Source organism: Suillus plorans, assembly GCF_016647745.1.
Source record: "Suillus plorans strain S12 chromosome Unknown HD556scaffold_1, whole genome shotgun sequence".
NCBI lineage: Eukaryota > Fungi > Basidiomycota > Agaricomycetes > Boletales > Suillaceae > Suillus > Suillus plorans.
In genome coordinates this window covers 17,573-40,156 of record NW_024537385.1, presented here as the reverse complement: position 1 = coordinate 40,156, position 22,584 = coordinate 17,573, and the positions used below count along the sequence as shown (strand labels likewise).

At 48.4% G+C, this 22,584-nt stretch overlaps 8 protein-coding genes across 8 annotated transcripts; 5 read left to right on the top strand and 3 right to left on the bottom strand.

The window, feature by feature from the left end:
- Nucleotides 1–519: 519 nt before the first annotated feature.
- HD556DRAFT_1435487 (uncharacterized protein) lies at nt 520–3,421 on the top strand (the record flags this gene model as incomplete). Its single annotated transcript, XM_041305441.1, has 5 exons — nt 520–765; nt 819–1,703; nt 2,557–3,138; nt 3,192–3,271; nt 3,331–3,421. The coding sequence occupies 5 exons, from the start codon at nt 520–522 to the stop codon at nt 3,419–3,421; spliced, it is 1,884 nt and encodes a 627-aa protein (XP_041167422.1).
- A 228-nt stretch (nt 3,422–3,649) lies between these two features.
- HD556DRAFT_1223194 (CHAT domain-containing protein) lies at nt 3,650–4,432 on the bottom strand (the record flags this gene model as incomplete). Its single annotated transcript, XM_041296863.1, has 1 exon — nt 3,650–4,432. A coding segment is annotated over one exon (783 nt), but the record flags the coding sequence as incomplete, so codon positions are not given.
- A 270-nt stretch (nt 4,433–4,702) lies between these two features.
- Nucleotides 4,703–6,129, bottom strand: HD556DRAFT_1315277 (NAD-P-binding protein). Its single transcript, XM_041301123.1, has 5 exons — nt 5,880–6,129; nt 5,783–5,827; nt 5,312–5,725; nt 5,109–5,262; nt 4,703–5,055 (listed from the first exon to the last, which is right to left on the bottom strand). The coding sequence occupies exons 1-5, from the start codon at nt 5,917–5,919 to the stop codon at nt 4,893–4,895; spliced, it is 816 nt and encodes a 271-aa protein (XP_041167420.1). The 5' UTR covers nt 5,920–6,129; the 3' UTR covers nt 4,703–4,892.
- Nucleotides 6,130–6,162: 33 nt separating this feature from the next.
- On the top strand, nt 6,163–8,530 carry HD556DRAFT_1522255 (uncharacterized protein). The gene is made up of 6 exons (XM_041309188.1): nt 6,163–6,317; nt 6,370–7,760; nt 7,825–7,913; nt 7,969–8,155; nt 8,206–8,294; nt 8,347–8,530. The coding sequence occupies exons 2-5, from the start codon at nt 6,542–6,544 to the stop codon at nt 8,289–8,291; spliced, it is 1,581 nt and encodes a 526-aa protein (XP_041167419.1). The 5' UTR covers nt 6,163–6,317; nt 6,370–6,541; the 3' UTR covers nt 8,292–8,294; nt 8,347–8,530.
- Nucleotides 8,531–9,110: 580 nt separating this feature from the next.
- On the bottom strand, nt 9,111–11,381 carry HD556DRAFT_1315257 (cytochrome P450). Its single transcript, XM_041301122.1, has 10 exons — nt 11,086–11,381; nt 10,936–11,032; nt 10,747–10,883; nt 10,569–10,694; nt 10,267–10,516; nt 9,989–10,214; nt 9,812–9,933; nt 9,712–9,758; nt 9,534–9,656; nt 9,111–9,480 (listed from the first exon to the last, which is right to left on the bottom strand). Exons 1-10 carry the CDS (start codon nt 11,244–11,246, stop codon nt 9,255–9,257), a joined length of 1,515 nt encoding a protein of 504 aa, XP_041167418.1. The 5' UTR covers nt 11,247–11,381; the 3' UTR covers nt 9,111–9,254.
- Nucleotides 11,382–14,625: 3,244 nt separating this feature from the next.
- Nucleotides 14,626–16,820, top strand: HD556DRAFT_1315245 (uncharacterized protein). Its single transcript, XM_041301121.1, has 2 exons — nt 14,626–14,809; nt 14,909–16,820. Exons 1-2 carry the CDS (start codon nt 14,727–14,729, stop codon nt 16,347–16,349), a joined length of 1,524 nt encoding a protein of 507 aa, XP_041167417.1. The 5' UTR covers nt 14,626–14,726; the 3' UTR covers nt 16,350–16,820.
- A 218-nt stretch (nt 16,821–17,038) lies between these two features.
- On the top strand, nt 17,039–18,132 carry HD556DRAFT_1223189 (thioredoxin-like protein; the record flags this gene model as incomplete). The annotated part of the gene is made up of 3 exons (XM_041296862.1): nt 17,039–17,533; nt 17,600–17,982; nt 18,036–18,132. Coding segments are annotated over 3 exons (975 nt in total), but the record flags the coding sequence as incomplete, so codon positions are not given.
- A 1,322-nt stretch (nt 18,133–19,454) lies between these two features.
- Nucleotides 19,455–22,568, top strand: HD556DRAFT_1280481 (major facilitator superfamily domain-containing protein). The gene is made up of 16 exons (XM_041299290.1): nt 19,455–19,728; nt 19,789–19,915; nt 19,974–20,101; nt 20,156–20,227; nt 20,277–20,294; nt 20,356–20,422; nt 20,471–20,479; nt 20,533–20,693; nt 20,753–21,043; nt 21,102–21,253; nt 21,310–21,368; nt 21,420–21,522; nt 21,581–21,615; nt 21,669–21,880; nt 21,932–22,081; nt 22,144–22,568. Exons 1-16 carry the CDS (start codon nt 19,686–19,688, stop codon nt 22,323–22,325), a joined length of 1,809 nt encoding a protein of 602 aa, XP_041167415.1. The 5' UTR covers nt 19,455–19,685; the 3' UTR covers nt 22,326–22,568.
- The last annotated feature ends 16 nt before the right edge of the window (nt 22,569–22,584 follow it).

Sequence of the window (22,584 nt, the reverse complement as noted above, 5' to 3'; positions counted from 1 at the left end):
CACCTCCCAAAACTCTGCCGGCTACACCGGTGCCCAGCGCTCGGGCCTTTTGTCATCAACACCCTAAGCTAGATCTGAGACGGCGTCAAAAGTCCCAAAAGGAAAGAACCGAATAGATTCTACTGGGGTGCATCGAAAAACAAGGTCCGCTAGTCTCATCACATCATCCCCATGGAGGATGTCCTCATCGAACTCTTCGAAATCCTCCTATCCTCCAATCATACTACATTCCTTGGTTCTTGGCATCGGTCTTCTCGGCGCGGCATGTGGACGTTACGATGCGTGTACCGTCATAACCTACTCCTGTGTTCCAGGTTATGGTTCCAGCAACACGATCAATGTTTCACTTACTTCGAGACCTTTGATCGAGGCCAACAAGGTACGTACAAGGCCTTGATAAGTCTCTTTCTGGCACGTGGAACTTGGCATGACCTGTCAGTCGAGTGGAACATCATATCAACCTGATAGCGATTGTCCTTTATGAGGATGTTCAGGTGACCTTTACAGTCATGCACCCGAATGCATCGCGCCCTCGCAATCACCGAGTTACTCACGCACATTCTCCGTGATGTGTACAATGATGACGAGGGACTCAATCTCCGCCGAGGCGTCAAGGACATGGCTAGGATTTCTCAGGTCTGCAGGACTTTCCGAGATCCTGCATTGGATTTCCTTTGGAAAAATCTCGACAGCCTGCTCCCGCTTCTTCGGCTGCTTCCTCTTGAAATTAACGAAGAATACGGTGATAAAGCTCGACTTTCAAAGGTCGTCTCATCAGCCCATTACTAGCCACCTTCAGTTTACTGATTTTGCCGCAGGTTCTTGGGGACCTGAAGTCGCCAGAGCGCCAGTGTTATATCTCAATATCCAACCGCGTGCGCACACTATCCTTTTCGGAACCACACGAGCCTATCCCTCGCAATCTAATAAATGATATTATTGAGTACAATCTCCTCTTAACTCCCCGCATAGATGTCCTCCACTTTCACATATTATCCGAGGCTGGCCTTCGTCTTCTCCCCGCCCTTATCACACCCGAATTGACCGACATCTCCCTATCTTTCGATGAAAATTTATATGTTTTCAATCGTCCGCTAGACCTTGGCGATCTCATCAAGTCGGTATACACGACTATTTTTCGGTGTGCGCCCAAGCTTGTACATTTCTCTGTAGTCGATTTGTACGAAGCACTGCCGTTGTTGTCACTTACTAAGGCCCCGGGTCAAGATCATATGGATATGGCATGTCTCCAAAGCCTGACACATGCAGCATTCTACATAACTGCCGCTTCCTTACCGCAAGTTCTCGATTTAATGTCACAGCTTCGCAAGCTGGAGGACCTGACCATTCAGGCTTGCGAGAAACCTTTCGAAGAAATTCCCCGCCTCTCCTTCACGTCAGAGACATTCGGCTCGCTGAAGAACGTCGCGTTTGATGGCTCTCCTGATATCATCAGCCGCATATTCTCCGCATTCCCAGCCAATCGCGCCTTCCAATCCGTGATTCTACGAATGCACGGTCTTTACACCAATGCCGATATCGCACTGGTACTCTCGGGGGTTGTTGCAGCTGTGTCCAAAGAGTCATTGCAGAAGATTATAATAACTTCCGTGCTCTCAAAAAGTGACCTCGCACGTTGGGATGCTGATTCGGGAATCGACAATCGCCAATTCATACTAGACATACACGCCATCGAGCCCGCTGTAGGACACGAGCTGGCGCTGGGCTCGTATCGAGCTATTTCACAGTACACGCCAAATACCTGTCACATGCTAATCACTTCCCGATGTTATCCGACGCTAACCCGCCAAACCGACGTTTAGGCCGCATCGGACCCGATGTTTTCCCGCGCACTTGTCCTATCCGTGTCCCGTCCTGTCTTGCTAGCCCCACTAGGTGTGTAGTTCATTATTTCGCACATTACTCACGTCGTAGCCAGCGCTATTACATGTTTTCCCATAGTCCGCAGCGCCTCATGTTTATTTACATGTACTTCGGATCCGAAATACTCCGCCGCTACTTTCGCCTATGGGTTCCGCATTTCTACGTACTTACATATATATTGGACTGACCTCGAGCATTATTCATTATCCAAGTAGAGGGGAGCAGTTCCCCGACGCTTAGTGGTCAAACCCGATATTTCGTAGTTCTTAGTTGATATTGCGAATATCATCGCTCTTTCATTATCCATATCAGTCATTGTTATTATCGCGCACACCGCTCGCTCTTCCGACGCTCGCTATAGCGTTACTATTAGTTTCCAACATCCCGAACCCGAACCCGATATCCCGAAACCCCGAAAACATCGGACCCGACGCTTTTGCGTCGGACATCGTAATTATACCTTTGGACATTGTTTCCCGCGCTCGGACTATTGACCCCACATCACTCACTTACCCCCAAGACTATTCCCAGACCGCAGACCCCTGGGTCGAACGCACTTGTCAGGCAAGTATAGCAGAATAGGCAGTGCAAAGACCACAACACAAATATATCAGTTAGGAGCAATCTTTGTTTTGTTCCTCTCAGTATTGTTGTTTCTACACCGCCCTGCAGTTCCGGAATCTTGAGATCTTTTCGGCTTGTCTCGGTGTCCCACTTTATCTCACAGACGAAGACCATCTGCGCATCGCGCAGACATGGCGCTCTGTGCAGTTACTATACCTGTCTTCGATCGTCCAGCGTGTTGTCTTGGCACACAAGCCTCCGGCTAGTATTGCGTCTCTGGTGCACTATGCACGATATTGTCGCCGCTTGAAAGCGCTTGGGTTGTGCCTCGATGCATCTACGAAAGCCAGTGTCGATGCATGTATGCAGGCCATGGACACCTGCGAGGAGAACGTTCCAGAAGAAAACCATGGCCTCCCATCTCACTCAATTCGGATGGTCGAGTTTGGTCCTTCGTGGCTGGAGTGTAACTTCGACCCTGGGCACATCAACTCTCTAGCCAAGGCGTTCACGAGGCTTTTTTCCAACTTAGCTGCATGTCGTGCGTGCCGGACGGAGGAGCTTGGGGTGCCACAGGCTGCATGGACTTGGATGAAGGTGCAGACATTGTACGAATACATCCTCTTTAGGGATCAAGGTTGCAACGTAAATACCCCACGGAGCGCGTGGAAGTTGAGACTGTTTTCCAAGGTGTGTCGCGTGTGGTTTTCGCTGCTAGATATTCAATTTGATTGTACGTCTAGTGGACCTCGGACTATGGAAAAGATTACGAGAAGGTTGCCCTGGCGTCCCCTGGTTCATCCGTAGAAGTTGACTTTGATGAGTACGTCCTCTGTTGATCTATGGGTGCTCGATCTCACACGCCGACCTTTGGTGTTACAGTGATCAGAATGCGGAAGCGTTCAATCAGATCATGTACAAGACAGCAAGGGACGAACTCGCGAAGATATCCAAAGAACACGAGGTTATGTGAACAAAACCTGTAGAGTGCAGGGTGCCATGTCTGTCGCTAATGTAGCTTTCATCCACCCATGACGACCAAAGTGCGGTGGCCATTACATGGGGATCCACGCCTGGTGATCACTGGATTAGTTATTTCCATTGATTTGGGCATAGAATGGGAGTTTAATTTTTATCTCATCGATGCATTCCACACGCATACGTTATAATAACAATCAAGGGAAGGCTGCCATTTTGAAGATCACTCAGACATTGTCGCCGTCCTTAAGAACCTCACAATGTTCGGCATAGCTTTGGCTTGGTGGGCTATATTTGACCTAGTATCTCGAGTCGTTTGGTGGTCACATAATCGACCCCGACGATAGCAAGGCGGTTCATCGATCAGGTTGTCGTAGAAACCAGACACGACCTCCTGTGCTACCTCATCGTCGACAGACCACATTGAACCAATCACACTGCGAAATCCAGAGAATTGCATTGCGGCAGCGAGGTGGATCGATTCGTCGGGACTCTTCTCATCACCCACGGTAGTGTGGCAAGCCGATAGAAATGCAAACTGCGGCTCCTGCCAGTTGGATCGGATGATGTCCTTGATCATCAACGGCCCATCGCGCATTGCGAAGGAAGATTCAAATGGTCGTCGTCGACTAGGCATTCCATGGCAGGCCAGGTGAAGCCACTGGTTACGGTTCAGGGCATCAAATGCACCCTTGACCGTTGCATCGCTGTCCTCGAGCCGCATGAAGGACGACACGACGGGCGCGAGACGCTTGGCGACAAAGGCTACCTCGGGAGCTACACATTCAAGTGGTTTCCCTCCATCGGGGTTTCCTTGACCAATGGCAACAGAATGTTGCGGGGACGCATCTCGTGAAACCTGCCGTCTCGCACGGACAAGCGTGGCCAAAGTGGGAGTGTACGAGGAGATGTAGATGTGAGACAAACTGTCTCTCTTCTTCTCATAAGCTCCTGCTGCATGTAGAGGGAGCAGCGCGAACTCAGCAGTGGGACACCACCAGATACGCGAACCAGGGCGAACATTTGACACCCTGAAGGCTTGTACTACGGGACCAACGATGTGATGCCAAAGTTTACGAAGGATGCTGACAAGCTCGAGTTGAGTATCAGAAGAACCAAGTTCTTTTGTATTTTAGACACTAAAAAGAATGTCTTAAATATCCTTTACGCCATAGGACACTTGCGCCAAAATACCAGCCCTCAGCACGACAATATGCAACCAACTCAAAGGAACATGATAAGTTGCGACGCTTTTGCGATTCACGACAAAGTCACGATGACGGACGCATAGGGGACTCTAGGGACCGCTTCTTCCGAGTTGGTTCAACTTGCGGAGAGTATAAATCGGCAAGAATTCACTTCGAGACTCTCACCTAGTAATAAGTATTTGCATGTGCGGAATTCAAGCACTTCATCATCTCCTATATCTTACAAATTCGAACAAGGCATTCGTGAAAAAATCCAGCTTAAGATCCCTGCAAATCTTCCGGTCTGTTTAGCAACCTCCCCTCCATTCCACCTTCAACCATCACTACTTGACCAGTGACATGACCGGAGAGAGTGGATGATGCAAGGACTACGACCTGCATCGCGACGTCGATCGGCATGGCCACCTTCTTAAGCGGAGTCCTGCGGTGACACGAAATTCAACGTGGATCACGAATCATGATGGTGTCACTAACGTAGACAATACACGATACACCGTTTGAGGATCCTTCAAGGCCTCTTCAGCCATGGGTGTCCTGACCCAGCCAGGCGCAATACAGTTGACCCTGCCTTTTGGGGCTATCTTCACGATTTCATTCTTGAGAGTAAGGTTCAAACCATACATCATTGCTAGAACACGATGAGTCCATGTCAAATTGCAGACAGAATCGTTACTGACCGCTCTTTGTTGCAGAATAGTCTCCGTGATTGGCTTCGCCATACTTTCCGGCAGTACTTCCGATAAGCACGATCGCTGCCTTTTCCTTGATAGTGGAGGATGCACTTCCAAGGTGCTTCAGATACTCTCTACACACCAGAAATGATGACGTCAAGTTCGTAGTCATGGTGGTATTCCATTGGTCCAGCGTCATCTTTGCGATTGGGACATCTGCAGTGGGATATATAGCGTGGTTGACGATCACCACTTGTACGGGGCCATGAGGCATAGTAGATAGCGACTCGAACATAGCCACCACGGCATCCTCTTGAGACAGATTCGCCTGGACATGTTGAAGATTGGCATTCAATGCCAGAAGCTCCTGGATTGGACCAAATTGGGAGTTGTAATGTGCGGTTACGTTCGCCCCCAATGCTGGATGTCCGAGTCTGTTTCAATTCAGTAGTCGTCACTCGAGAGTAAATTGCTTACCACAAAACAATTTCACAGTCTCTAGCCCGATGCCACCACTTGCCCCTGCTCGAGTGCTGTCAGGTGAGTAGTGCGATAGGATACCGTAGAATACGACCTGTAACAACGACATGCACTCCTTGCAATCCATGATCCATGATGTGCTATATTATCAGTGTGATGTTACTTGGATAACCAGACGATTAACAGGCGATAACGGCCTCAGTAGTGTCGAGGTGTGAAAAATTCAATGCTACTACTCATGTAGCTGGTACCATTAGACAGGTGACCCATCGATTATGAATAGCTTCGAGCGTGTGTTATATGGGCGCTTCAATTGTAGTTCGAACGTTCAAGCTCAAGTAGCGGCAGACTGTAACGGTCACTCAGTTGACACCGGCATCTTCTCACCCACCTCGATTGAAACTCAGCCGCATCAGAATTCTATCAGGACGCTGACTGGCCTCGATGATCCTTGCTTAAGCTTGCTTGTTACTTCTCTTGGTTAACGGACAGCAGTCACTCTGTGCATGGATATGTGTACAGTACATTAGTGGTTAGTCTTGACTGGTTTTCAGTGATCACCATCCTGACACGTGCACTTTCAGTATGTACTGCAATGCGACGTAAATCAGCGCTACACAGGATCCATGTGAATGCTGTGGTGCACGAATGCTCTTCTATCACGAAGCCACATGCACCAGAAGCTATGGTCTTAAGTGAAATATATTTAATCTGCGTGTCTATAATGCGCCGGCCTTCCTGTCTCTGCCTCCCATAATGATGGCAGCTTCTTCCAAACCGACAGAAGAAAATTGGAATCCATCCAGCCTTCTTGTATATAACGCACTCCCGGGTCACCAAGACTTTGACTCGACAATATCTGATATGAAGTCCACTGCTGATGCTAGAACCGATTTCTACGATCGCAGTCTGACGAGTCGCAGATATGCTCTTGTCGGGCTGGCATGTTCAAGTATCTTCAGCTGCTTATGCATTATTACAGGGATTGTCACTGTAGCCAATCACGGAACCTCGGGAGTAACCCCGCTCAACATATTCGAGTATCATGATGTGATGGCCATAGGTCTGGGGCTCATTCAAGTACTACCGCTGCGGGGGGAGATATTGACCCTGATACTTGACTTATTTGTCACGTTATGTACCGAGTCCATAGGCTTCGTACACGGCATCTCATTGCGCTCTGCGCTAGCCTCAGAGTCTCGGCTTCGTTTCAACACCAATCTGCGCCTTCTGACCGCAGCCCGTGGATGGTATAACCCTAATGGCGTCTTCCTTAACGGTATCTCGGCTGTCCTCCTCATTATAAGTATCGCAGGGTTTCCTCTCCTCATTTTGGGCGTCGCACTACTCCTCCAGGTGATGATCGCATTGTCAGCGATGCGGGCTGTAAAAATCTTGACGTGGAGTTCTTCACCTTTCGAGTTGACTGCTGCACTCGTCCACCACACGCAATTGACCCCTGCTACTTTCCGGTGCATGCGTCGTGTGTCTGACCTAGACATGTATGGTGGTCCAGCGAAGCCACCAGAGACACAGCCATCTGCGTGGCATGCTCACCCTAGCATCCGTAAAGTTGTCATTTCTCTTTGGGTGATCGTTGCAGCGTGCGCTGGATGGGCTGTACTCGTCATGTATTTCTGGGACCACTTCCACCTCGCTCAAGTTGTTCCCACCTCTCCGCTTACACTCCAAACGTGGTCGTTTCTCCGGAATTTTATGGACAATTACGTCATATATGATCTGCCAGGTGACAATCTTGCGGCGTGGATTGTGGTCTTTGTCTTCACTGCAGTAGTCCAGGGACCATTAACGCTTGGGCTGCATTGCTCAGAGCTAATCGTGAATGGCATTCGAGACGAAAGACAGTGGAGATGCGCTACCAAAAAGAAAGGACTCAGTGTGGCGACGAACCCGCTGAAGCCGATTTTCATTCATCCGATGTGTCTCATACTTTTCATCGCGAAGCCTTTCCTGCGTGAGTCATTCACGCCTAGTATTTTGTCGTCAGCGTTATTGAACACAATCCTCTATGATCACAGACTGGATGTTTGGGCTCTCATTCTCCTTAGCGTTGCCAGCCTTTGACGAGAATATGGACGCTCTGGTGATGTCTATGTTCACTGCCCAGGTTTGTACTTACTGCCCATGTAAAATTGCTACAAAATTCTCACACGTTCTCGGAGATCTGGAACTTATGCATTGCGCTCTTTATATTTTCCTGTTTATTCACCTTCATCGCACTACGCCGACCGCACGGTCCCCAGCCAGCTGCATATGGCCACCTCCAGACGCTCGCCAACCTCGTGGATGAGTGGTCCCCTGTGATGTGGTGGGGACACAAGGAGGATGGAATTCCGTACTGCCATGCTGGTAGGGTACTTGCATACTCACAGTGATACTGTATTGACACTTTTGAAAAGGGACAAGCGGTCACCCGCTGCCGGACGTGAAGATGGACTGCGTTTATGCTGGTTCCGTTGCTGGGTCTCTGGTACCCCTCTCGTGAGAGGTACTCGGCTTACTTTTTAAAGGGAGTGTTCTGATTTCTCTTTTTTAAATAGAGAAGTATATCCATGTCAGGCTAGCGATGCATTCACGGTGCACACAATCAGCCATGCCATTGAACGAGACATACAATCTTCATGCTATCTACTGCATTCCAGTTGGTTCTTCTTATACCATTCATACGAGTCTGGGACAACTTTTAGCGGAAACGCTTTCGAATGGACCTTCAAGCAACTGTAATTTTGGTGGATTATAACTTGTAGCTGATGGACACTTTTCCTCGCGACGTCTCTGCGCCGGACCTTACCACATCATCATACGATGAAACCGTTCCTTGCGATTCAATGCCAAGTTTTCACTCGATCCAGAGCGTGCTACACCATTCAACTGCGTGGGGAGCATCAAAGTGTACCTTCTCTCTGACACTGCCCAGGCAAGGATGCCGAGTGAATTCAGTGACCATGTCGACAACAATCAGTGATTCAACCACTGATGTCCATTGTCTTTTCGGGGGATTCAGTGGCCCAAGTTGATTCATTGTGCTACCTCATTGGTTTCAGTGGCTCTCTCTATTGACTTTCAATGTTTTCTCCTACTTAAATTCATGGGCTTTCCTTTCCACAGAAAACGCATGCATTGAAAATATGCGAAGACATCACTTAGGCTGAATGGAAGCTGTACTGAACTTGATGTTGATCACATAACGTGCTTAAATCACCTTTAAGAGGCTTAACCGGAACCAACAATATTTGCATTATCAGCCTCATCCAGTACTGCTCCATTGTCTTAGACTGCGCATACGGAAACCATGTAACATCTATTTCAGACACTAAAAAGAATGTCTTAATATCCTTTACGCCGTAGGACACATGTGCCAAAATATCAGCGCTCAGCACGAAAATAATACCATATCCCAAAGCTCATATATACATACGTGATACGTCACTACTTCACGCCCAAGATCCTACAACCCCTCTCCATACTTGGCCATAACGGCCCTCAACGATGCCTCGTCTCCAAACCGTGGCTCGAAGCGCGCAGCGAAGCGTTTTGGGTGCGCAATCACGCCATCCACAAAGCCCGATTGGTCAATAGGGTTCTTTGGGTCCTCCGTGATCTTGAACGACCACAAGAGGAGCGCGAGGTTGACGAAGATCGAGCGATTCGCGATGTGTCGCCCGGGGCAGATTCTGTACGTTGTTTTTCAGTACTACGGTACGTGGTTCATCAGGGAAATGCATACCTGCGCCCAAAACCGTATGAAGGGAACTTGAGGTCTTCCCGGATTTTCCCCTCGCTGTCAAGCCATCTCTCGGGATCAAACTGGTCTGGGTTGGGATACACGTTCGGGTCGCGCGAGATAGCCCTGTCAAAGCATGATCAGCGCACACATTTCGCCTAAAATGCATATCATTCAGTACCAGTGGTTGCCAAAGACGATAGCGCCTTCTGGTATGCAAATGTCTTTCTGCTCGACAAGCGAATCAATTTAAGAATCACGCCTAGGCATTGGAAACGTACGTATGGGATATCGGTCAGGGCTCGGTGGGCGAATCCAAGAGTTGTCACGGGCCTCCAACGAAGACATTCAAGCATGAACGCCTCAATCTGGGGAAGGGAACCGTAGTCGTCCAACGTGGGAGCTATGATATCCAGGTTGAGAATCGTTTACTCAAATAAGCTCACATGTTAACCTACCCCTGTCACGACCAACGACGGTGTCGAGTTCCTCTTGCACTTTCTCCTGCGCCTTGGGATAGCAGGCAGCAGCCATGATGACAACCATAATTGCGACAGCGGTCGTGTCTGAACCGGCGCCAAAGAGCGAACCGGCGAGATAGGCCATTTCTTCGTCTGAAAGCTTGTGCGAAGCCTGATTCTCCAGAAGGTACCGAGAAAATGAGGGTCCAGCTTCGCCGGTCGCCTACGAAGCACTGGTCAGGTGGGTATTTAATAAAAGATGTTTAGAAACCTACCAATTCCTTCGAAACACGATTGAGTTGATCGTGGAAGAGCTGACTCTCTTCCCTTCTCCATTCCTCCAACTCGGTTGTGTATCCAGGAATGTATCTGATTATTGGGAAGCGTTCTACCAATAACGCACCAGGTCTCATGAGATTCTGGAAGCGCTTAAGCATCTTGTGGATGATGATGATCTCTGGAGCATCTACGGCGGTGGGCGTAGACTTTCCATACATGACACGCAAGACGACTGAAGCGGCATAGCTTGAGTTGAATGCATAAGCGGCCACAAAACCAACCATAGAGTAAAACATACCGATTCACGGCCGCTTGGTGTTCTTTAGGGTTATCAAGGATGTCAAAGATGACATCACGAGCAGCGTCCATCTGAATGGGCGCATAAGATTCTGCCGCCTTTGCTTGAAGGTGAGTGTGTGCGGCCCTGGATAATGTAACTTCAGCAAAGCAGTCGACAAAACAAGATATCACTCAACTTGCGAAGTCTCCGGAACTGCTCTCCTGCAGGTGCAAGGATCATACGTAAACCGGCAGACAGAATCTCTCCTGCTGCAACTGCACGAGGACGGTCTGCTAGCAGACCACCTTCTTTTTCCATAATGTCAACGGATTCCTGTACAAGTGAGTATGTGCTCTAGATAGCCATTAGTTCGGAGTCATCTTACCTGATGTCTACCAATAATGATCATGACCTTGGGCCCGATCCGGAGCGAGATGATTGGTCCATAGGTATTAATCCATTCAGCAAATTGTTGAGATTGGCTGTGATGCGTTCACTGTTAGTGTCCACGCAGACTCAGAGTTTATGTGCTCACTTTTCTCTTGGGAAAGCGTTTCCCAATAGCCAATGTCCAGGGGGTCCAGGGGGAAGAGGTAAACGTGACCTTGATCGTATCTTGACGCGGAGCAAACCGCCCGCCATCACAAGAGCCACCAATGCTCCCAAGGCCTTGAATCCAAATGTTAAGTCGAGCATATCTTATAAGGGCAAATACAGTAACTTAGTGGAAGGGAGAAAGAACGGTGAATACGTAGTGCGGCAAATCATGTTTTATCTTATAGCTGACGAGCTGGCAATCGAGCAGTGCTGGAGCGCTGACAATGGTGCGGACCAAACCTTTTGGGTTAATGCAAGGCCCCCAGATTGCTATTACTAATTTAAGCGTGATATTTTATTTATCCAGACATCACATGCAAGACATTTGGGTCAAAATGTGATTTTGCCCTGATTTTTCCGACGCGCCTAGACTGCGCTCATGTTTTAGTTTCATGAATTTCGGAATTCAGTTATCATGAATAATATTCTGTAACAAGTTGTAATGAGGCTTTGGTCTGTCTCGATGACAAGTACTAACGCAGGAGACATACTTTAGCTTATTATTTATACTAGTAATTCGTGTCTATGATGAGTTGAATTGGACAATATTTCCGCACATGGCCCGCATCATACACAAGTCCAGACGCCCGAGGCTCGAGACTTTTTCACCATTAATTCAAACAAGTTGAAACACCTATGTTCCGGGGGGCCTGTGATGGCTCCTAGGAGGCTAACGCTATGCCTAGTCGTCATGCACGTCATGAGACGCAACTAGTACGCCGAATTGATGGTCGATGCAGTGATCCCCCCGCGGTGTTCGCAGTGGACATATATGACATATGAAATCAATTAGCGTGTCTGAGACCAATATTCGAGCACAACCTAATCGGGTTGAAAGTTTTAGGCGTGATTCAAAGACGAAAAAACGTCTGTTTAGAGTCTAGAGACCAAGTCACCAAGGACGATGCTATGGCCACTTACTGGCAGAGCGGTTGCTAGTACCAAACTAGTAGGCACTTGACGCATGGTAGTTGATATGGTGCCCGCATTTACTACCTTCATATGGTATTCGCAAGTTCCCACCCTATTTTAGTATTCACCGCCACCTTGAGCATGTCTCCTGGAGCTGGCAGGTGACGGTCGGCGTTACCAGGCATTATACACCGTGGCTCGTGTGCGGAAGGAGTCAAGCGTGTTTAGGCGTCGCCAAGAACCTCTGAAAACACTCTAGTCCCTGAAAGGACTAGTGATCAGTGAAAGACCAGGACCAGCCTGAATTTGATAGAGATACGGTATGACTATCAACCTGGGTTATATGCCCGCATCCAAGAGTGTTCGGATATTCGGAATTCCTCTGGTCCCGACTCCCGTACCTTTTCATCCAGTATCGCGGGCGCGGCACTCGTGGGTTGTTTTGAGCGGAAGAGAAGTCCATCCACCCGGGCTAAGGATGATCAATCTCAAACATGTAAGCACCTTCTGCTACCCTCTGTTTGACGCCGCACCTTTTTTTTCCTTTTGACCAAGATTAGTGAGCGGAACTGTCTTACATTCCAACTTACTAACGTCCCAACTTTTTGTGATCAACATTAGTAACTCACAGGCTTCATCATACCCAAGTTGATCATACGAGTAACCCTGTTACTAATATTCATGATTTGGTGCGTTTTCTCATTGTTAATTGCTTTACTTGTAACTGTCTACTTATAGTTGCAACTCTGAGTCCCGAAACCTGTCCACTGATAGGCGATCAATCTTCTTTGGCATAAGGATAGGAGTGGCACAACTTGCAAGACAATGAAACCTGGCCTTTTAATGTACGAACGCTGTAAGCAAATCAAGCCACTGAGTACTGAACAGTTGTCTGCGCCTAAACCACTCATGACGTCATCATGTCCGTAGGCCGGGTGAAGAGCAGTGCATTGCAAACAACATCAAGACTAGAATGCGCCACGACACGAGTGAGACACTGAATGGAACGAGTCCAACTTCGACTGACAAACCAATGGCCCTGTGCCCGGCCCACCCTGATACCGACTCGGAAGGTGGCATCGAATAAACAATTTTTTTTACTTCATTCAACTAGTTCACCGCAACAACACTATGTGCAATGTACATAACCGCGTATTCAAGAATTACGACTATGCTTAACAAATCGCCGTAACAAATAATCTGCAACAGCCGAGCTCAGTTGAGTCTCCACCAATCATCGGGACCGGCCCCCAGGAAAACTTTACATCAACGTAAGCGCAGAAGCTCTGCAGGATTAGACTCTGGCGAATACTAACCTTGGATAATTTAAGTTACGATGCTGACTACCCAAGTATTAGGTGAGTCAACAATCCGACGAACAGCATCAGACGCACAGCAGACCGTACGTGGCCAGTGACTGATCATAAATTCGCATCGTAAGGTTGAACGTTGAACCTTCGCATAGTAAGCACGAGTGAAGGCTTCTATTGTACTTAGTTATCACGTTAATGCCCGGTAGTCGGTAATGGGATTATAATTTTCTTAACCGATCTGATAAGACATTTGGTCACTAGTGATGCATACAAGTTTGGTGAAGGGGCGGCGGCCCCCATGTTGTTGTGGGCGCAAGTACTAGATTCTGGACCCTTGCATCATATATGCCGGAACTCGCATTTAATACGGTCCCTCTCGCCTAAACTTGAAGACTAAGCCCTGAAGAAATTTGAAATGTGAGTACCTAGTAGTTCCAAAGATGGCCAGAGTCAATGTGCACCAGGGGGCATAGAACCTTCGAGTTCCTGCAATGTCTACATGAACACCGGGGCTGCCCGCGTTTTGCTATCGTACCAATGCCCGAAGAGTGCCTTTGGTGAGGTAGAATGCACGACGAATACCAGAAGTTCCGATCCCTATGCTTCGATATGACCACGGATCACTGGACCAGGTTTTGCTAGCAGTTGTATTCAATATTAAGGATCGAGAACCTTGTTTGACACCCAGGTCGCGAAGGTAAAAAAAAAGTGTAAACTTCAACGGGGGATTTGAATTTGAATTCGACGGCATTCGTCAGCGTTCTGCCTTGGTTGACGTTCCAGCTTAGTTGGGCCTCTCCACACCGGCGAAGCTTTTACCAAGCTCCGATAATCATAAAACCCATGCGGTTGCCTTTAGATATGCATTTTTCATTAAAGTTAACGTTACGACCAACCGCGGGGCTTATATCATTTGCCGTAGGTCCAAGTAGTACTACGGCGTTTTGTATTATTGCATCCGGGGGTGGACCCTTGCGAAAACGGAAGTCGGATTCAATTGACAAGCTACCTCGAGACCTCAGGCCTCAGAGTCAGTCTGAGTTGTTCAAAGGATAGTTGGAAGGATTTTAAAAATACTAGAACATATTCCTGGTAGGATTCGTGGGTTTGATGAAGCTGGCACTGTTCCTTGTCTAAGAATACGGACATAAGTACAGCATCTTATCTCAGCCAAGTTATGGGAATACCTTTACATACAGTCACCGTGGGAAATATCAATGGGGCAGAGTCTGGGTATATAGACGCCCTACTCAGTTCCTTACTACCTTCAAGATCTACACAGCGAGCCACAATTTTTTTATCTCTCCCTTTCATTATCGTTTTCTCTCTCTCTCTTCAAGCATCCAGTCCGATAATGCGCTCCGTAGACGGTCCCAAGATTGTCCGTCAGATTCGCTGTCTATTGACAGCAATGTCCTTCAAGGTCCATGCGAAACGGTAAGTGTTTCATCCTCTGATACGTGGGATGGTGCCCTCAGTAACGTCGAGCAACCACCTGTGTAGTTTTTTGTTGTTGTCTAACCTTTCTCATTACAGGCGAAACGCCTTCTCTGATAATCCCCGCACATCATTCATTCATTCACCCGCACTCGACCTTCCATATCTACCAACGGAAATATGGCTCATGATTTTGCGCGAAGCCACAACCATGAACTCAGACCCCCTCGATATCTCCCTTGGTCTATCATTTTTGGAAACTACCTGCGAAGTCTCAGAATACCACGCCTCCATGAAGATCAAGCGGGACCTATCGCTTGTGAGCAAAATGTGGAATAAATACATGCGGGAGTACCTATACGAGTTTGTTTGGATCAGTCGAGCAAGCCAAGCAAAAGCGCTCGCACTCACCTTACTCACACAATTTATCGAGGGTAAGCCCTCCAGCGGCAACTACATTCGCCGATTACACATGGAAACGCCCGTCCTCATGCGGTGCGCCACGGATGATATCCGTACCATTCTTGATTACGCCCCCCATCTCGTCATCTATTCTGATCATCACTCAGTGCGATGCATGCGATATTCAGAGTTTATTGATGTGCGCTGTTCCCCCGAACAGATGGTTTCTGTTCTTGCGAGTTCGAATAGCAAACTCCGCAAACTTTCTCTCACCAACTATAGCGATGACCCCTTCCCAAAACATGTGTCGCCGCTCCTCCGGCGCACTGCAGCTAACCTCGAATACCTGGAACTTTCATCGTCCACTATACCCCTTGTTTCTGGTCACCTCTTCGCATCAAAATCCCCCATCGTTTCCCTTCCTGTACTTCAATCACTTAAGCTCACCCTCGATAACACAACCTTTGCGGTACTTGCGGCATGGGACATGCCAAATCTGCGAAATGTCTCCGTAGTCTCTTCAGATTTTGGCTACGCAGGACCCGGGTTCGCTTATTTCTTTGCCGCACATGGCAAAAAACTACACCAGTTGGAACTGGGTCACTCTTCTTCGCTCGTTGTTGAACACTACCTCTCACTTCATCCTCGGCCTGTGCAACATATTCCACTAGCAGAGTGGTGCCCCAACCTCAAAGAATTCATCTGTTCTGCGGATGCAGAGTGGAGCTGGCAGAACCCAGATTGGATAGCGCCACACGTCCTCCTTCCTGGGCACAAAAGCCTGGAATTCATTGGCATCCGAGATATCGATAAGCGCCTCATGGATGACGCATCTGCTTTCCCTGCTGACAGGGAAGATGAGGCGCCGTTTTTCCCATTGGTGGAGCAAATCTCGTCGCTACTCTTTAATGACGCCTTCCCCTCTTTACGGTACATACGTGACTTGAGCCGGGGATCCCATTCGATGCGCGTCGGACAACGTCCCGAGACGCGAATCTTGAAATTCTGGGCCAAGATTCTTGCCCGTTGTGGTGAGCGGCAGGTCTGGCTCGAGGATTTCCGAGGCGTCAATATTACGTTACGGGATCTGAAACGGGCAGGACTTGACCGTATAGGAGGTGCTGGCACTCTCGTCTAGTTTTTTTATTCCCTTCACTTCTGTGCTCTCTACATGCATACCCTCCTTATCTTGCGTTCTGCGTCACTATCTATCTGAGTCACTGTCCGTCTATCACTGTATCAAAAAGTCGTACATGCATTCTTCATTCACCCCATAACCACATACTGCGAATACCATAGCACTCGTTTCTCGGTCCTCTTCATTTTTTTTCTATTCACTTTACATCCCTCTTCGGGCTCCCAGCATTCGTGCGCGCATACCTTGTTATCTTCGTGGAGTTGGACGCCTTTCCGTTGAACTGTCTCATTTCCATTTTCTTGGTCTAGGGTCTTCGATGACTGTAGCATTACCACCGCATCACATCACATCGTACATACTATCACACGCTCGTTGCGTCGTCATTCGTTCTCTCTTTCCTGGTTGGTTTTGGATGCATCTTTGTGGCCTATATCATGTAGTAGGATGGAAATTACATTTTTTTGGAGAATATTTTTGGTCTAGCATGAACGCTGTGATGACTTGAAAATCTGATCAGCCAGATCTGGGATCTGAGATCTGGGGATAACTAGATGACTCCACACCCCACAGCACTTGTCAAGCACCCGTAACCATTTGTTCCATCTCATTCTAATTACTAGCAACCTGACTAATTAAAACAATGGTAAGCGCACTTGACTCATATCCATCATCCGCTCATCGCCTTCCAGGACGCCGACATCGAGCACCTAGTCCTCTCAGGCAAGCTCTTCGGCACAAACTCCCGTTCCTCCTCTCCCGAACGCAGCCCCTCCCCAACCCTCTCCTTCGCATCCGCATCCTCCGACTCCTCCCACCGCCACATCCACCAACACAACTGCGATGCCACGGCACAACAAGAGTCCATCGGCATGGGGCCCGGGCGCACGGGCGTAAAAGGCGTCATCCGCGATCAACACGAAGCAGCTGCGCTCCAAGCTGAGCGGCGCGCACGCGAAATGGAAGAAGTGCGGAAGCGCATGGAGAGGGCTGATCTCGGGGGGAAAACGTTCTTAGAGGAACAAGCGGAGAAAGACGCGCTTGATCCTGAGAAGCGGACGAATGTGCTTGGGATACCCAAGACGGGGCGGTTTGGGCATCTCAGGGAGGTCGGCCGTGGGGGGTTCGTGAGTGCTGTGGAGAGGGAGGATAGAGGTGTTTGGGTTGTTGTGCATTTGTATGAGTCGGTGAGTTGGTTTTTTTTTTGGCGGGGTGGGTTGGTTTTTGATGGGCTTTTTTTTTTTTTTTGATAGTCGTTGGATCGGTGTTATGCTCTTGATGAGGTGTTGGCGAGGCTTGCGAGGGTGTATCCTGAGACGAAGTTTGTGCGTGCGCGGGCGGCTGCGCTTGGGTTTGCGTCGACTGCGTTGTCGTCGTCGTCGACTCGGGTGCGGTCCAAGTTGAATGGGATGCCTGGGCGGTTTGTTGAGGATGATGATGAGGATCCGTATGCTGATGGGGCTGATGAGAAGCCTTATTATGATGAGGAGGAGGAGGATGAGGGGGAACAGGAGGAGGACGTCGACACCGACATGCTACCAACATTACTGGTCTACCGCGACGGTGAGCTCGTGCATAATTGGGTACGCGTAGACTGGGAAGCAGGGCAGGCGGGTGTTGAGGATTTGCTTGCAAGGTAACTGATCTTATCTCTCATTCTCAGAACCTCACGCATGATCATGTTTGTAGACGAAACGTCATCTCATCATTCAGGTCAACTGGCAATTGTGGTTTGCCAGAAGATGACGTTGATGATCTGATATGGAGCGACGAAGATGAACGATGACCCCGCGAATCGGGGTTCTTACTGTTCAAAAAATCATACCTGTCTTTGTGTCTTCCGACTTCGGTGGACCCATTCTCTGGTATTGATATTGGGTTGCATATGGACATTGTAACCTGATACTTAGGATGTGTTCTTGGATTTCATGTACCCAATACTGTACATAGTCTATTCTAGCGATGTGCGGGCGCGGCTCGGGGATCCGGGCTTGGGCTTTGTAAAACCTCAGCTGAGGAGTGGCTAGACTTGTTCTTTCAAGGACGAGTATATTTGTAGCTGTACAGTACTTAGTCGTCGTCAGCTGAATGAACATCAGACTGTATCCCCCTCCTTCGAAATCGGTGTATATCACCCCTTGTTATCTGCCGGTCCGACTTCTAACACCTCGGATTCTTCACCTTCAAGAGATGATGGACCGGGCTCCCGGATAGAAGATAACATTTAGCGCATCGCAGCCAGGGCCTCGATAATATCTCCTTTCAGCGAATTACGCTACTCGCTGATTGTGATTCCTTCTCGAGACGGATGCCTGCCATAATGAGTTAATAATCTCTTGCTAGCGAAGCTCACACTGGATATCTATCTCTGGGCATCGATCTTAACAAAAACAATAATCAGCAACAAAACCTCTAAGCGAGTGAAGTCACTCACGAATAGTGGTCATACCCGCTGAGGGAGCCGCCTCGTGAACTCTGCCCTCCACGGTTTTGATGAGACGTGAAGCCATAGTCAGTTTCCCCAGGCCGCGGCAAACCTTGTTTTTTATGATTGTGTTGCTGCGATAACACTAGATTTTGAGGCTAGTAGCCCATCGTAGCGTTATTTGAACACGTTCTTGGCGCAAGCAACTTGAAGCAAGCACATGATCAAATAAGTTCGATACGGTCGGTACTTTTCGCCGAGAATTTGTAGTAGGTCCAAAGGCTCGTTTGAAGGACTGTTGGAGTGAGCGCATTGAGATATGGGTTTGATTCAGAACGAGGAATCGAAGGACTGTTAAAGTGAAGTTAGGCTCGTTAGGTAGCGCCGAGAATTTGCAGTTACTAGGCTTGTTTGAAGGACTGTTGAAGTGATCATCGATCTTGTGAAGATAAGTACGAAGTTTGATTTCGAATGACGTAGCGGCATCTATAATGAAAGCCGTGACTTGAGCCGCCGGGTGCTATGACTATCACGGCTAGACCATGTACTGATCTCGTGAGGGAACATAGTACTTAGTCTGAGACTGAGGACATTGCGATGGATGTGGATGAATAGTACTTTTGGATGTGTACCATCGCCTGTTGGTTGTTCCAAGTTTGTTCTGATCCGAGCCTGTGCCATGTGCCAAGATCCGTGCGACTACGTAACTCGATTGGGATTTATTGGATCATTGGCCGTGGGCCCAACCTTGCATCGGCTTCCGTACATACAGATCGCAGTATCTCTGTCTGCGACCAGTGTGAGAATCCCTTATCAAGCCAAGTGCTGTCCCAAACAACCAAGCAACCCACCGTTCTTTGCCCAGACTCGTTTCTCAGATCTCAATATTAATATCCAAATTCGAGCAACAAGCCATGTCTACAGCGGGCTACACGCCTCTCCCTCAGAACCCCCAAGGTATAAATCAGTCTCACCATCGAAAAAAATCGTGTCCGCTCATAATGCTTTAACATCTAGACGATGACCGCGACGACACTGAACGTTCAGTTCTCATTGCAGAGCAGGAAGCACATGCTGGCGTCATAAAAGTCGAGGCCGCACAGCGCGTATATGGGCGTTACTCTCGTTGGTGTCTCTTCATTGGGTACGTGAAACCACTCTCAAGTTGCGCCTCGTATACTAATTAATTAATAAACCGATAGCCTTGGACTTGCGTCATATATATACTCCCTTGATGCATCCACAACTTATGCATACCTTACATTCGCTACTTCATATTTTGGCGAGCACAGCTTTATCAGCTCGATCACCGTTGCCCAGTCACTTATTAGTAATTTCTCCTTCTTCTCACCCTTGACAGTGATTATTGACTGAATATTCACAGTCGCTGTTGGGAAACCTGTAATCGCTAAAGTCGCGGACGTCTCTTCACGAGGCACCGCTTACGTTAGTGTCTGTGAGTGCGCACTGCACCTTCAAGTCCTTGTCTGACTTTGTACTTCTAGTGATCTTTTACGTTCTCGGTATGTCGTTTCCATCGAACTCACTGCAGTCATCATTGATATCATGATCTGCCACTACTAGGCTATACCGTAATAGCTTCTGCCCCTAATGTCGGTTTTATTGCTGGGGGGATTGTACTATATGCTGTGTGCGCACCAATTCTTTTCTTCTTTTTCTATCATACTCATTTTTCTAGTGGATATACGTGAGCATATGCCGATAACGCCACTATTCTGGGCATTGATTTACTCGGCCCAGTGGATTGCAACTACTCACACAGATTATCATTGCTGACATCACCACCCTTGCGTGGCGTGGGCTTGTCGTCTCCCTCGTCTCTGCACCATTCTTGGTCAATGCATTTATTGGCTCAAACATTTCCACCGCAGTCCTCGAGACTATCGGTTGGAGATGGGGCTGTAAGTCTTGCGCATCATTTCACCTTGTCATCTTCTCAATTGCATGATGTGATTCATAGATGCCATGTTTGCCATCCTTGTCCCTGTTTCCCTTGCGCCCCTCATTTTCACTCTTCTGTGGGCGGAACGCAAGGCCAAAAGGATTGCTCTTCTCGATTCCAACAAATCACGTAGTCGCGAGAACTCAAGACAGCGAAGCCTCTCAGATATATCTGTATCCGCCATGGCTGTTTTCCTTCGTTCCGCTGAACAGCTTGACCTAGTCGGACTTGTCCTTCTCGGGGCCGCAGTTTCAATGACCTTACTTCCATTGACAATTAGTCAGGCTGTGTCAGGATCCTGGAAGAATGGTTCGTGGTCAATATCTTATTTTTCGGCGAGAGATTGACCAGTGTGCACGAAATGTAGGCTCGATCATTGCAATGCTTTTCATAGGAGTTGTGCTCCTTGTCGTGTTCGCAGTCTGGGATCTACGTTACGCCAGTATGCCCGTGATCGCTCCTCGGTTTGTCAAGAATAGAAGTGTCGTATGTGCCGCGTTCATCGGCTTTTTTGACTTCGTAAGTGTCAAGTGGCGTCGACATTTATTAGTGAGATTGATCGTTCGATGTTATAGATGTCGTTCTTCCTTACGTATACGTATCTGTTTTCGTTTGTCCTGGTGGTGAAACCTTGGTACCTTTTACCTTCTGCTTGTGAGAGTATGTGTTAACCTACCCTCTGAAGGTCACTCGTGAATGCGACGTACTTCATTCAGGTGCAATCCGTTGCACTGACATTCTTTGGCATTCTTGCGGGTCTCAGCATGCGTTTCCTCCATCGTTACAAGGTACGTCACTGTCACTGATCCATTCAAGACCGCAGTCCAGCTCAACCTTGAGCGGTAGTACGTACTCGTCGTCGGACTCGTGATCCGTCTAGCGTAAGCCTCTCAATCATTTCAACCAAACTTCCTGACCTACGTATTCTTGTCAGGGGTGTTGCAATGATGATCCATTCGCGTGGCGCCAACGCCTCAAATGCTGAGCTCGTGTGGACCCAAATCCTTCAAGGTTTCGGCGGAGGTTTTGCCGCTGTTTCTTCGCAAGTAGGAGCACAAGCATCCGTACCCCACACAGATGTGGCGATCATCACGGCGATCGTGCTCCTAGTGACTGAAATCGGGGGCGCAGTTGGGAACGCATGTGGTATGTTCACTCTCATGCATATCTAGAGTCGTTGATTAGATGGAAACACAGCCGGTGCGATTTGGTCGAACACGATGCCAAGTAACCTAGAGAAGTATCTGCCATCGTTGTCTGCCGAGGAGCGTGCAGAGTTATTTGGGAGCATAAGGTCAGCAGCTTCCTATCCGCTCGGTCACCCCATACGAGAGGGCGTCATCAACGGTGCGTTTTAAATAGATGTGCTATGTATATATTAATGCAAATACTCACCGATCATGTTTCAGCGTACGACGACACGATGAAGATTATGGTAACCACGGCAACCATACTGAGCGTGATACCTATCTTGCTTGCGCTCGCGATGCCGAACTGGTACTTGGGGGACAAGCAGAACGCGATTGATGCTGCTGATCTCACCGGAAGGTCGGAGCTCGAAGACGACCTCGAGGATGAAGAAGAGCTGTAGTTTTATTCTTGTTGGGCGAGACCTTTTTTATCATATGCAAGTGGTTGCTGCTGTGCGGCTCGCCTTGTGGGAGGAAAACAACATTCTATTCCTGCTCACGTTTAACAATCCTTTCTGCTTCGATCGTGGTCGGTTACATAACATCGTAAAGAGTTGTACTGCTGGATAGAGAATGATGTTTATGTTAGGAATGTTGTCTTTAAGTAACTAGAAATGCGAGTTTTATGGGGTTCTGTGGATGATCTAGTAACAAGAGCTG